General features: G+C 38.3%; 1 protein-coding gene across 1 annotated transcript; it reads left to right on the plus strand.

Annotated features, from left to right (window-relative positions):
• Positions 1 to 11,542: 11,542 nt before the first annotated feature.
• Positions 11,543 to 13,910, plus strand: LOC132543323 (52 kDa repressor of the inhibitor of the protein kinase-like). Its single transcript, XM_060206811.1, has 3 exons — positions 11,543 to 11,575; positions 11,760 to 11,770; positions 11,948 to 13,910. Exons 1-3 carry the CDS (start codon positions 11,543 to 11,545, stop codon positions 13,908 to 13,910), a joined length of 2,007 nt encoding a protein of 668 aa, XP_060062794.1.
• Positions 13,911 to 15,790: the final 1,880 nt, after the last annotated feature.

Here is a 15,790-nt window from a genome sequence, read left to right on the forward strand (position 1 = left end):
CAGCCTGTTGTAGCTGTAGAAACAGATACAGCATATAACAACAGGCTCCAGACTGGGTATGAAGCAGCATCTGCTTCCTTTTCTCCTTTAGTGTAACAGGAAACAAAGCACAAACTCACACTTGCAATGGAGACGGCCAATAAATTGTGCCCGAAACCAAACTGTGATCACTCTGGTCCATGCTGCTCCAAGACATTTGATGCTGATCAGTCTATGTCCTCCAGCGAGCGAACACTTGCTCTTGCAAACATGGAGAGTGTTCGCACTGCCAATATTGTCGGTGTGAAATCTTTCATGACTGATGGCAGCAGTCAATATCCAGAACTTGTGGGAGAATACTGTAATGAAACAGGTCTGAACATACAACATGGAACTTGTTTCCTTCACCTGCTGAGGAATTTATACAAGAAAATAAAAACATTAAAACTTAATTCCATTCAGCAAACTTTTGAGAGGGATCTGTTCAAGGGGAAGCTTGCCTCCTGCGTGCGCGGTCGACTGAGACTGGAACTCACACGTGTTCAACATACCTGTGCTGGTGACCGTTTCATAGACCGGTGTCAGATAGCTATACAAAATGTGATACCGTGCTTAAGCGGCATGCATGCTAACTGCCGTGCACACTTCGTCGTCTGTTTAGCTCATCTGCCTCAGTACAACACACGCCATTTGCCTTATGGTCAACATTTAAATCTGAGTAGAGAAGATGAGCATAAATTACATACCCTCCTAAACACAGCCTTTCATTTGCAATACTAAAAAAGATTCCACTCCTTTTACTAACAAACAAATCAGAAAGCTTAAATCACCAAGCATTTACATACACACCAAAGACCACCCTATGGAGTAGAAACTTCAATGGACTGTGTCATTCAGCTACAGTAGGTCGATTGGCCTGAAATACTACCGACAGGATCCCTTTTGGAAAGAAATGGCCAAAAGGGATCTAACCGACAGGTACCATGCAAACAGCAAGCGCACAACACAGTACAAACAAAAAAGGCACTTTGGGTCACTGAAAAAAGTAGCCGCAAAATCAGAGCACAGTCACTATATTAAAATAGCACACCACAATTTACAATATACAATTAGCAAAGCCATGGTGACCTCTGTGACAGTGATCACCAGAAACAGTGTATTGCCTTAATTTAGCATGAAAGACCTGCTTTTCTTGAGCCCTGAGAACTAAACTAAAAAATAACAGACATCTGGCTTTGTAATTGATATATATGTAAGCTGTATGTATAAATGAGGCATATACAGCATTTAAATGAGAAACTTACACCAGAAAAACAGTAAAATGCAATTTCTGAGCTACCATGGTTCAATTAGCTACCAGAAATACACTGAAATACAACCAGAATTATTGTGAGATGACCACTTAAATGTTTCACACATATTCCTTACTGCTTTGCTACTTCTATGTAATAGATGTGATATGAACTTATCAAGTGTCTCTGGCTTTGAAATTACAAGAAATTGCAGAGTTATCTCCCTTTTTCATCACCTGGAGCAAATAAACAGATTGAGCCAAAGAATTTTGTTGTCTTTTATGATGTTTCTAGCCATACCAGATGTAAATGAGACCCAATGAAGAATTTCAAAGGGTATTTGTCATACAACAAATTTTTGTAAAATCCTATAAGGTAGCAGGATATAAAAATAAATTGTCATTTTTGGAAAAATATGGGATACATTCTAGGCAATAGATTGACCGTGCAAAACACAAAGTTATGTTTTCATAAACTACACAACAAATGGAACTTTTCGATAGACTTAAAAACAAAAAAGTCTTAACGGCCCGTCAATACATAAAAGGTCATTCGGGAAAAATGCAAAAAATTCAAATGGTTATAACTGTAACAAAAGATTAAAATGGTAAGTCATAATCTATTATATAGACCAACATCTTTCAGATAACCTAGAATTTTATAAATGTCAACAGTTTCAAAAAGAATCTTTAAGACTTGTTACGTTATGATAGAAAAATAAAACGCAATATCTAATATGTCTTTCCTTTGTCCTAAAACCCTATTGAAAACCATGATTGCCAAATTCAAAAACGTTGAAAATAGCAAAAGATGATGACATTTGACAGAAAAAATCACACTAAAAATGACAAACTTTCAACTGACACTGACCAAAAAAAGTAACAGTACATGCATGAGAGGAAATTCAATAAAAAAAAGTCGTTGTTTGAAATCTCGGTTACGGACTGATATTAGGCGTGGTCACATTCTTAAAAAATCTTTAAACTCCGGTAGGTTAAACAGCCATGACATGAAAAATAAATCAGCATTCTATTATTGGTTATTCTCTGAAATCGAAAAATTGATTTTTACAATGACAGTTTTCAGCTCTCTCTACTCTTGTGTACGATACGGTTTAGTCATGCCGATTTTATTCAAAGCTGTTTAGGATCTGTTACGGAGCGTAAAAGTTGAAAATATGATTATTATAATAATGACATTCTCAACGGCCCGTCAACACATAAGAGGTCATTAGGGCCATCATCCGGTAAAACACAAAAAGCTAATAACATTTTACAAACCAAAAGGTAAAAGACAAATTCTAAAAATGTTAAATGGGCATAGTTAATTGCAGCAAAACATGCCAAGAGGCAAGGGTACTCGTCCAGTGAGGCTAAGGCGACGTCCGCAACCGTATGACCCCAGTGATCCAGGTCAGCGTGCAAGAAGGGCTTCTAGTAAAAGTGCTGGTAGTGTTCTTCCCACCCCAGACCCAAGTGCTGACCAAAGACCAGATTTGGAGGAGCTACATGAGGAGTCGGAACAGGCGGTGACCATCTCAACATCAAGGCTTGATCAGCTGATAGCTTACAGGGTAGAAGCGAGACTTCAGGAGCGAATTGATGTTATCGCCAATCCAGCTGCCTCGAATATAAGTGCAGACATGATTCTCGAAGAGGAAACAGTTTTGGTGCCCAATCACCCTCTACTCAACATTCTGCCCAATCACCACGATTTAGTAGCAGTCGTTCAGTCGCAAATTAACAAAATATTGCTTGAAGAATGTTTGAAATCATACCCTGAGAGTGTTGTGGAGAGTGAATTACTTGAGGGTTTTAAATACGGTTTTCTGTTCATGGGCATGAGTATGAGGCTGTCAGTAAAGTGTTAAAAGAAGTAAACCTTGGCCGTATTGCTGGTCCTTTCGATTTTAGGCCCATTTCTACGTTGCGTATCTCTCCCATTTTGACTTGTCCCTGAAAAAGATGGGTCATTGAGATTAATTCAGCATTTATCACACCCCAAAGGTGCTAGCGTCAATGACTTCATTGATTCTGATTATGTAAAGTAGAATATGCTTCTTTTGATACAGCTAAAGAGATGATCAGTAAGCTGGGCACAGGTGCTTTATTAGCAAAGTAAGACATTAAGTCGGCCTTCCGCCTATTGCCTATGGATTTTGAATTGTTGGGTTTTAAGCTAATGGGAAAATATTTTGTTGATCGTTGCCTTCCAATGGAATGTTCAATATCCTGTTCTTTGTTTGAGAAATTTGCAACATTTTTGGAGTGGTTAGACATAAAGCAAGCCAATATTTCCACCATAGCTCATTATTTAGATGACTTTCTTTGTGCTGGGGCATCTAACGCTTCTGATTGAAACACCCTTATGCAAGTGTTTGAACAGACATGTACTGAGATAGGTATACCATTAGGGGGAAAAGATTGAGGTATACCATTAGGGGGAAAAGATTGAGGGTCCTGTGCAAATCCTTATATTTTTGGGTCTGGAAATAAACACTTTGGAAATGTCCGTGAAAGTTCCTTAAGCTAAACTAATAGAGCTCAAAGGTACACTTGAATCTCTGTATGGTAGAAAAAAAGGCAAGAGTGAAGGAGATTCAGTCATTAACAGGCCTCCTAAATTTCTGCTCCCGGGCCATACCCAGTGCCAGGGCCTTTAATAGGCGTTTCTATGATTCTGTATCGGGTATGTCCATTCCACGTCACCATATATGTCTAAATCAGAAACTATTCCTTGATTGTTTTAATGGAGTAACGTACATCCTTGACCTTAAGTGGTAATTAAATACCGAACTCCAACTCTTCACAGATAATGCAGGGGGGTGGTTATCTTGGGGCAGGGGCTTATTTCCAAGGTCATTGTTTTTTTTATTCCTGGCCATGTGCTTGATTGGGAACTAGCGTATTGCGAGACATTACATTTCTTGAATTGGTCCCTGTTGTTTTGGCCTTTCACATTTGGGGTACTTCAATGGTTAATCACAAAATTCTCCTGCACATAGACAATAGTGCACTACTATCTTGTATTTACAAGACATCATCAAGGTCTAAGCGAGTGATGCATTTGCTTCGCCCCTTTGCATTGGATATTATGCGCAACAATATTCAGTGTAAGGCTTCTCATTTGGCTGGTGCAAAAAACCTTATCACTGATGCTATTTCTTGCCTACAGTTTGCAAAGTTCAGACGCCTGGCCCCTTCAGCAGATTTGGAATTGAATTGTTATGGTAAGGTAAAAGTGGAATGCGCTGAAGTCAAGTTCTAAATTCTGTGGAAAGAATAATCACATATGAACCGCCCCCTCAGGTTTTAGTCATTCATTGTGGTGGCAATGATGTAGGCAGATTTTCCTTATGTAATTTAAGACATGATATTTGGAGTACACTGGATATTCTTTGGGCTCGGTTACCTCAAACTCATATCATATGGTCTCAAATACTTCCAAGAAAGTGGAAATATGAAAGGCCAGGGGGTAATTTGAATAAGCATAGGGTACGTATAAACATCAGAGTAGCTACTATAAATCTGGCATATGGGGGAGGATATATAAAATAACCAGAGATTGTGTGTGACAACTCTGCATTGCTTTTAGAAGATGGGGGTCCACCTGTCAAAGCTGGGAAATTTCTTTTTTCTGCATAATTTGCAGCAAGGTCATTATTTGTATTTCAAACTATCCCAGAAAGTTTTTCTCATGCGTCACTAGCCAGTAAATGTTTAATTGGCGATTGTGGTATTGGCTGCTTTGGCTACTCATTACCTGTAATAATATGTAAGGGTTGCTCAGATTCTTTCACAGCAGGGATTTTCCTGCTAGTTTGAAAATTGTTTTGCTGCTATATATTGTTGTTAGCAGGGATTTTCCTTCCAATGAAAGTTGTGATCTTGCCATTTTTAATTTGAACAGTACAAGTTTGTCAAATTCTGACAATTAATACTATACAGGGAAATCCTTTAATTGTAACCTTGTATTTGGTTCAGCCAGTTTGCAATTTTCCATATATTTTCACCGTTATTATTTCCGGTGGCAAGTACCAGGATAGAATCCTTATAGCACCAGTGATTCTATCTGCGGTCCTTGCCATGTGGCGGAGAGGTTGCCACCAGGAATAATAACTATACCGTATATATTATCTAACATATTTACAACTATTTAGAATGACGGCTGCTCATAGAGTCATTTCTGTAAATAGCTTGAAAATTTTACAATTAACAGATTTTGTCGCATCCATCTATTTGAGGTGGCCCAGCAGCCAAATTTTGGGTAGTAACCTCTTGGTGACGAAGCCATGGCCATAAACTCCAACCACAACAAAAACACAATGTTGTCAAATTATTTTGTAGAAGTCATTAAAGTGGTGTGAAATTTATTTTCTGCCTTCGTTATTACTGATAATGAGGTGTTTTTCGATAGCCGGCATCCATATCATTATTTTGAACCATCAGTATATACATCGGAGGATATGATAAACTCACCTGAGTATTAGAGTGTAGGTTTTGCTCTGTCAGTGTGGGAATCAATCTAGTTGTAGGTGGAGAGCAGACTAGCTACTACAATTTGTTTATCAATCGATATTTGCCGCCTAACATGCGCTTTGCATTTCCAACGGAGAAAATAATGCCAAAGGTAACTGTTTTTGTACTTCCGATTGGTTTTTGTTTTATATTACTTAAACTCTTGTAAACAAATAAAAAGAACGGTCCTCCTTATATGCGAGATAAGTGAATGTATTGTCACAATATACCTGCAAATATTTCAATTTCTACTCAAATCAGACTCAGTGAAACTACTAAATGTGATCTGTTTCATTTACCAATGAATTTGACCAGATTAACATTGCCAGGGCGCATGAATACATATATTAAGTAAGGAGTGAAAACTCCTCAACTTCTACTAGACTGACAATATACCACAAGTACGAGATTTAAAAACATCAAAATAAAAAATTAATTCAACATCTAATAACTGTAACTTTATGTTTCAAAAGATGTGAAGCGACTGAAGCCTACTATTTCTTGCTCTCCGCTTAGGTGCCTGTACAAAATGGCCGACACCGCTTCCTTTGCGAACCGGCGCACCACGTGTAGACGTTATTCCTCCGCGAGGAAAAATGCATACTGTCTTTGTTGCACACTATTATTTAAATTTTCATCAAAGTTGTCGAAAAATAAATTAAATTTCATTCTTATTCAACTTTCATTGAATATTCAGTAGCCACGCTGAAACATATTTCAAACTGTCACAATAATCTGTTTTCAAATGACAGACTATTTGCTTGTATGACGTCAGACGATATGATGACAAGAAACGAAAGTAGAAGATAAATTGCGTTAGTTCCCATGCCATTATTAAAAAGAAGCGTGAATTGAAATATAAGGATTGAATCTTGGTCTTGAGACAAATTCAACATGAACTGCTTCGCAGTTCATCAAATTTGTCTCAAGAAAAAACTCAATTCATTATCCAATGAAATTGACATAAGCAAGATTCAATCCTTAATTAATAGACTAGTCGTTATCCAACTAAACCGCAGAACGCCCAAGAACCAACTACCATTGAACTCTCACACATGCATTTCTCGGCCGGGGGATAGAACTCGAAATTTTCCTCACAAAGGCCAAAAGTGAGACAGCGTAAAGAGAAGATTTACGAAAAAAGCTTTTAAGTAAAAACATAAAATGTACATATTTAACGTTTAGTTGCCTCGTAAGATTATGCGAAGAGGTAAATAGGTATTCTTACGCTCTACCTGCAGAGCTGTCGGAAGAGTAAGTGTCTACTGCTCCGCCATGTAAACCTTGTTCAATCCAAATAAGTAACATGTCGTTCTCAAATAAGATCAAAGGTATACAAAAACGGAACCAACGGGCAAAGCAATAAGTCATCAAACACATCCAATTTCATATCGTACAAAGAAATATATTTCTCAATGAGATCACAATTACGGCCTTTAAACTAAATATGAGTCAACAGGTGTTACTCCCTATTAATGGTGTTTGATTACCATTAATGACATGCCTAAAAATCCATGTTTTTATTTCTCATACCCACATTTTTTGTCCGATTCTCATACAAATTGGCATGGTTGTTCTATATTTTATGACTAATTAGGTAGTGAATTAATTTTCAATTAAACACTTCAATTATAATAAAAAATTTGATTAAATTTGAATTAAAAAAAAAACAACTTTATTTTCTGGAGTGATCAGGACATCTATAAATAACATCAAATTAGCATATCTGTGTTATTGTGTATTCCTACATCTGATTTTTAAAAGTTAAGATGGAGGATTTTTTTCAAACTATACAAGTACAAGACCTGTAACAAGGACGGAAATATGGACTTCTGTCATTTAAGGGCCCCAGTGATTTAAATTGGAAAAAGAAACATGCACACAGACTTGCTTTTATTTGTTTTTCTGAAAATTAAGAATTGTCAAGTGATCTGGACTGTTCCCATCTCTGTCATAATAGTTTATGTGTAAATGTAGAGCACATAAGTTTAGAACCTCATTTTATATTAATAATAAAATTCAAATGTGCGTTATGGTCATGTAGGGTTCAGTGACTGCATGTTGGATTTGAAAATTTAATTAATTTTTTTTTTCATTTGAGGGTATTAGCTATTGTACACGATGTATACAACGTTGTCCGACTACCACCACGTGGAGGTTCCCTCATTAGGTAGTCATATATTTTGTTGTTGTTACATTATTTTGTGGGTTTTTTCTGATTGATAACATGTCTCTAATAAATTTGATGTCACCTCTTCTTCTCAATACATGTGGTCCTGAGGCCGCTTGTCTCCCCTACATAGATGGATGTTAGGATCTAGCTGACCTCTCCTGTAGTCAGACTTCCAAGCGGACCTGGACCTTTTCGCATGCTGCTTGTGCTGTTCTGCTGACAACGACATACTTCTTTTCTTGACAGCAGGTTTTTATTGGTGCTGGCGTTGATATATTTCCTCTGAGCTAAGTTGATCAAGTTTATGTTTGACCTCCCTACTCAGAGTACCACCAAAGTGTTCAACCTTCTCTTGGATGGCTTTCCCAGCAGTGTTGTTTAGGGTCAGAATGGTATTGTCTAACCTCCCCTCAGCATTTCTTCCAAAATTTTGATGTTTTGGTAAGGATACATTCAGGTTTCTGTGACAACCCTCGCTCTTCTGTGTAGATGTGCCGAGTTTCATAGATCGAACAACATCAGTGCTGAGTTTCATTTTCAGGAGCTCCAACACCAACATCTCGTCCTCCGAAGTTGATGGATCTGGTTCAAACTAGGGAACATTGATCGCACCCACCAGTTGTCACTGTCACCACCAGAGCACACAACGGAATGCTGCTTGCACTTAGAACAGTCACCTGTATAGCAAGATACAGTAACATCTAACACTGCAGGCAAACGAGTCGTGATAGTCTCAATGTTTCTGGAGTGAATTTTCATCAATTTCTTGAAAATCAGACTGCTCCCGGCTTTCAAGTCTTGAGAAAATACCTTCTGAGCATGAGACCTCATCAGTCTGGTACGACCAGGAAACATTGACTCACTCAACTTAGCACCGTTACATTTCCGGAACTGTGCTCTGCCTTGGTGAGTTGGGTCAGCCAGTCTCTCCACTTTCCACATGGGATGTAAGGCTCTCATGGCTTCCTCCAGGCCTTGGGCTCCAGTTCCATCTCCATCTGTGGTGGTATATTTTATGAGCACGCCTTGTCTAGCCAGTTGATCCCCAATGTCCTTTCCCATGGCATACTCGGACAAGCCGTCGTATCGGTCAGTGTTGGCTGTGCAGTCAGGATGACCACCAGGACAGGTGACATCATATCATTTCCCTCTCAGCCAAGCACCTGTCCAGCAAAGTTTGTTGTGGAGGGCACGTCCAAGGATCCACTATTTAGGGGTAGATGTCTCCAGTATCTGGTGCTACCAGGGAAAGGCCATCAGAACTAGGCTTGGTGATCAGCTGAAATTCCTGGGTGGTCAGTCTTCTGGTCAGAGCTGGTCTCTCTTTTCTGGTGACAGGTACTTAAGGATCTTCATCTTTAAATGTCTGGCCCTTATTCTTTGGAACATTTCCAGACTTGAAATAATTGTTCCTTCTCTTTGTCTCACTTCATATTGGTAATGGTCAGTAGTGGTCAGTCAGAAGTAGTCAGATGTATACAAAAGAATACAAAATCAAACTGAAGCTGACTATTTGATTGGTCATTGTGATTTACACATCATTGCCTGTTTGATAATATAACATCAAAGGTGTTTCAGAAACAGGGAGAGCCCCATAAGTAAACAGAAAGGCCCAAAGAGAAACCCCCTGCCTTTGGCATGGATAGTCTGTGCATGCATACAAGTAGCTGTTAGTTAGTCCAGTGGGTGTCATTCACTGTGACTGTTTACTGCAAGTCTTTACTGTTATCTATTGATTATTTCATGTCCAAATCAAAGCTGAAAAATGCTTTAAAGCAGATTAAATGTTCAGTTAATATTAAAATTTGGTAATTAAAAAAAAAAAAAAAAAAAAAAAAATTCTACAAAAAAAGGAAGTTGTAATTTGAAATTGAAAAACTTTTGTATAGATATAAGTAGGAATTATTCAAGTTTATATACCAATTAACAGTACTGAAATATATTAATAATTGCAAAATCTGTTTCATTTTTCCTGACACTTGGTGTCTGTTATATGTACAGCAAAGTGTATGTAAAACTAAGTTAAAATCTCAATCTGATAGGGTTTTTTCAATTCTTCATAACTCCTGTTTTATTTGACCTACGCTGATTTTGTTTATGCAAAATGTTTGAAATAGCTCACATTTGATGAAAATATTTATTTTAAAAATTAAAAAAAAAGTGTCCTATAATAGGACTAAGCCCACAATTAAATACTTCCAGGTTCAGGCCCCACGAATGAAGTCCCTAAAAAATGTATGTATATTAGGGAAAAAAATAATATGCCTCTTTGGATTGGATGTTTGCCTATAAATTTGATGTAGATGTGTTATAGAGATAATATAACTGTCAATGTGTAAATCATTCATATTAATCATGTATTTTGTGCTGCAGGATCCGGTGTAAAATGTCCTGTTTTCACCTCTACCCCTGACCCGGATGTATACAATTGACGTTGGTGACACACATGGAGGTAGATCTCCAGAAAATAACCAACATGATGGGTTGAAACTTTTACATTTTGTTTCTCATATGTTGATCTTGGCCAGGTGAAATGGAAATTTGTAGATGAAACTTTGGGACTTAGTTATGAATTTTAATGTTACAATGAAACATACAGTAAAAATAATTGTGGTCTCGGTCCACATGTATTTCTCGGCCGGGGGATAGAACTCGAAGCCATCCTCACCAAGGCCAAAAGTGAGACAGCGTAAAGAGAAGATTTACGAAAAAAGCTTTTAAGTAAAAAAATAAAATGTACATATTTAACGTTTAGTTGCCTCGTAAGATTATGCAAAGAGGTAAATAGGTATTCTTACGCTCTACCTGCAGAGCTGTCGGAAGAGTAAGTGTCTACTGCTCCGCCATGTAAACCTTGTTCAATCCAAATAAGTAACATGTCCAGGCGCGTAGCTGCCTATACGCGAGTACGCAGCTGAATCCACATTATTTTGACCAAAAAAAATTTTTTTTAGTAAAAAAAATGTGGTTTGAAATTCAGCCGCGTTCGCCAGATCTGATAATTACCACACTGAATACTTTATAAATCATATAGCCTAAATCGTACACCATACCGTAGTATTTTTTTGAAAAGTTGTCGGCCTTTGCAGCTCTTCAAAGTCGGAAGTTTGCACGCGCCGTATTTTCGAAATGTAAACAAATGTTTACATCGAGTTCTTAAAGAAGTCATCAGCAGAATCAGCGATAGAAAAGAGGTAATTATAACTAAAATGTTACTATGTATGCCTAGTGTTTATTTGTTTCGGTCTGTTTGTTGAGTAATGACATGTTTGACCATGTCTGTGAACCGATTCTAGCGAGACTGACAACATTTTTAAATAACCAACCTGAATCAGTGAATTCATGATGCAAATGTGAAAAATTCTGGTGCATTTGTCGTATTACTCTGCATTTTTGAAATAGTTCCTTCTTGGTAGATTAGTTATATTGATACATGGAATTTTTATGAAAAAAACATTTCTGGTAAACACAACGCTCGTCATTTTTTTCATCTACGGAAGCGCATAAAGGTAAAAGTATTCCGATCTCATACATGTACGGAGCCACAATTTATTCTTCCAGGTTCTAATTACGCAAGAAATATGGCACAGAAGAGAATTGACAGCTTCTTCAGGGTAGGTCCAAAAACTAGGCTGTCTGAAAAAGGCACCGATGCAACCGAGCCTAGTACATGTATGTTTACTTTGACATGCTTTTAACATAAAAAGCTACAAACAATAGTCAGTACATGTTAAGTTATACATGTATAGTTAATAATGACAACAATTGTAACTTTTAATTTTGTTTAAACTTTTCAAGATTCAAGGACAGTATGATTTCAAACTTTTACATTACATTCATTGCAATCCATGCTTTAAATATTCGAAATCAAATTGATTCTATAGTCAATTTTATGCACCAAAAATTCTTTCCGGATTCCTATGTATTTGGTTGCAAAATTGTTCCATTTCAAGTTCGTACACTATTTCTTTATTTTATTATTTCAGTATTGAGTATGGAACGAAGCGTCAGTTCTCGGTAGATTGGCTAGAGAAGTATGACTGGCTTCGATATTCAGTTTCCGAGAATTCAGTGTATTGTGTTCCCTGTATTTTGTTTGGTGCTTCATCTCCAAAGGAGAAAACATTCATCAATACCCCAGTATCAAAATGGTCTAACCTTGGAAAGTACATCAAGAGACATACCGAGCCTGGTTCGAGTCATCATAGCTGCTGCGCTAGTGCTAGTGGTTTTATGAAAATCATCGAAGGGAAACAAGCAAGCATTACAGCACAACTGTCGAGAAACAGGGTCGAAACTGTTGCTAAAAATAGACAGGTGCTTAGATCTGTTATAGAGGTCATCATTCTGTGCGGTCGACAAAATATTCCACTTAGAGGTCATGATGACAACAATAGTAACTTTACTGTCCTGTTGAAAGACAAGGCCAACAGGGATGAAATCCTGAAAACACACCTGTCCTCTAAATCTAAGGTTACTTACACTTCGCCTATGATCCAAAATGAATTAATCACTTTGTTGGGAAATAACATAAAAGGCAAGATAGTTCAGCAGTGCAACGATGCTATTTGTTATTCATTTCTTGCAGATGAAGCTACTGACGCGAGCACTATGGAACAAATTGCTATGTGTGTAAGATATTATTCTGAAACTGAACAGGACGTGCGTGAAGACTTTGTGGGCTTTGTGCAAGCAGAATCTACAACAGGAGAGGCTCTTTTTAACAAGTTTATTGAGGGGCAGCGGGACGCAGGATTAGACATCTCCAAGATGAGGGGACAAGGGTATGATGGGGCCAGTAATATGTCTGGTTGTCATCGAGGTGTGCAAGCTCGGGTCCAGCAAGTAGTTCCCCAAGCAATGTATGTGCACTGCAAAGCCCATAGCCTTAATTTGTCAATTGTGCATACCTGTAAAGAGGCACTCGTCAGAAACTTGTTGGACACAGTACAACAAATCGGATTTGTTTTCAAGTACTCTGCCAAACGTCTTTTAGCTTTCAAAGAGGAGCTTGGCAACGATCCCGTGGCACAGGAAGAGATGCAGAAGAGAACACGTCTTCAAAGTCTGTGTGAGACGCGATGGGCTAGTCGGGCTGACGCACTTTACACTTTCAAAGCTGCATACACATCAATTGTAAGTGCACTGGAGGTGCTAGAACGAGAGGGAGACTCAAAAGCACGGAGCTACAGATGCAGTATCCTTGGGTTCGACTTCATCATCTCTCTAGTTGTGGTTGAATTCGTCCTCCAGGGTGTTATGCCTCTAAACAAGCTGCTACAGAAGCAGAATATCGACTTGATCGAAGCAGCCAAGGAGAGTCGAGTTCTTATAGCCACATTTCGTGGAGAGAGAGCCGATAATGCTGTGTGGGATGGGCTTTACGACAAAGCAGTTGCCATGGCAGAAGACCAAGGAGTCGAGCCTTCAAAGCCTAGAACAGCTCGACGTCAACAGCACCTTGGCAACGTGCCTGCCGACTCTGTTTCGGAATACTGGAAAAGAGCATTGTTCTATCCATTTCTTGATCATCTAGTTGTGGAACTAGAAGACCGTCTTGTATCCAGCAATGAGAGGTTTAAGGCTCAATATCTCATCCCAAGCCTTCTTCCTGAGCTCAGCCGAGATCACGAGGATTCCATCTTCCAGGAGTATGAGAGTGACCTCAGTGGGGATCGGGAAGCCTTCCGAAATGAGGTTTCTCGATGGAAAGTAAGATGGGAGATGGAGGGGACAAAACCCTCAAATCTTACTTACACATTGAAGGCTACGAAGAAGACTCTGTATCCAGACATCTTCACCTGTCTAGTTGTACTAATTACGATGCCAGTGTCTACCGCTACCGCCGAGAGGCAGTTTAGTATCATGAGACGCCTGAAAAACTACATGAGATCAACGATGCTCACAGAACGGATGTCTGGACTAGTCCTGTTGCACGCCTACAGTTAGACATGCTGTGAAATGTAGACTAGTTGAAATAAACGAAAGTAAAGCTATTATCTCCATTTTTATGCTAAAATAAATGGATTTTCGTTGGTCAAGAAAGCTCTCCGGAGGCCCCAAAATGCACCAAATTGCACCATTTATTTCAAAATTTTCAGGGGGGGGGGGGGGGGGGGGGGGGGGATGCCCCCTGACCCCCCTAGATTATTTTGAATCCACATTCTTTATAGGCTAGCTACGCGCCTGATGTCGTTCTCAAATAAGATCAAAGGTATACAAAAACGGAACCAACGGGCAAAGTAATAAGCCATCAAACACATCCAATTTCATATCGTACAAAGAAATATATTTCTCAATGAGATCACTTTAAACTAAATATGAGTCAACATGTGTTACTCCCAATTAATGGTGTTTGATTACCATGTCGGTCTCCCTGTATAAATGTTTTTTATGTGTCATGTTTAAACATATTTTAGATATATATTATGACCATAACCTAAACAAGTGAGCATACATCAGTTCGAATTCAGTTGTCTTCAGGAAAGGTAAACAAAGGCTATGCCACACTGGTTTAACAAAACTAGTATTTAAGACGTGATGGAATATGTTGAAACTGCGTATTTCTGGGTCTAATTCTACATTACACTCGTTTGTCTCGATGTTTTCTTTCTGTTTTCTGACGTTATAGCATTCGTGATGTTTTCATTTAGTTTCTCTAGAAATATCTTTTTCTTGTATATCACATCAGCAAATTGTTAGTCTCATTTGCCTTTCTTGTGTCCGATTCTGCTGGTAATTCCCGGCCCGTGTCGCTTTAAGTTTCCGTAAATCAATTTTCCAGTTTGTCACGGCACCATAATGTAACGAGGTAGTGATTATTATTATTATTATGAAATTCTTAACGGCCCGTCAATACATAAAAGGTCATTAGGGCCATTAACCAGTAAAAACAAACACAGCGATCCAAAAGACAAATGTAAAAAATTCTAAATGGTCATATTATCAGAAAATATTAAAATGATAGGTTGTAGTCTATTTTATAGATCGAAATCTTTCAGATAACCTAGAATACTACAAATCTCGACAGTTTAAAAAAAAAGTCTTGCGCTACGTTAAGAAAACCCTCTCGGGTAGACAGAAGGTCAATGCAGTCCAATAAAAGATAGCGAGATTGAAAAACGCCCGTTGCGTTCAACCATCTATTTCAAACTGTTCAACTGATGCCGAACACAATGACATCACAGATAACGTGACGTAACAAAATAATAGTTGCGTTGCTGTCGCTGCATTCCCGACGGTAGTGTAAAACAACACGTACGTCGTGGTGACTATTTCTGCAACCCCATTCGGTCACAATATGCGACTACGGTAATGAACCAGTCGTCACACTACTATAATGCTGAACGTGAAGCAGGTAGTCGGGCATTCTTGGCCAAGGAACCGAAAGTCTTTTTCAGAGAGGCAAAAGGTCTTGAAAAAAGACGAAAAATATAGAGATCCCAAATTTAGTCGCCTCTTACGATCATGCAATGGGGAAATTAGGTACAATTCTTACGCTCTACCTGCAGAGCAACTGACGTCCAAGGGCTAACTCAATTTACAATGTACACACACTCGCCTTCACCTTGTTTGGTCTACCGTTTGATAAATCATTTTTCTTATTGATGCCGATATGTTTTTAATGATATTAAAGTTAAGAAATTTATGCAATCATATATCACGCATCACGTCAATTTTTAAATAAATCTTGTTATTTAGCTATTTATCTGTAGATGTCTTATATTTCTAAAGGAGCATCAATGTGTCACAAATTCAGGAATCAAATGCAAACTGATTTAAGTATGGATCAATAAAAAAAATACCTGAATTCCGCTGTTCTCGAAGGA

This window comes from Ylistrum balloti, unplaced genomic scaffold (assembly GCF_031769215.1).
Source record: "Ylistrum balloti isolate Yb309-2 unplaced genomic scaffold, AGI_CSIRO_Ybal_v1 Utg369752, whole genome shotgun sequence".
NCBI classification, from domain to species: domain Eukaryota; kingdom Metazoa; phylum Mollusca; class Bivalvia; order Pectinida; family Pectinidae; genus Ylistrum; species Ylistrum balloti.

Bases quoted from the DNA above. Each gene is read 5' to 3' on its own strand.
- LOC132543323 (XM_060206811.1), top strand. From the start codon at position 11,543: ATGGCACAGAAGAGAATTGACAGCTTCTTCAGG.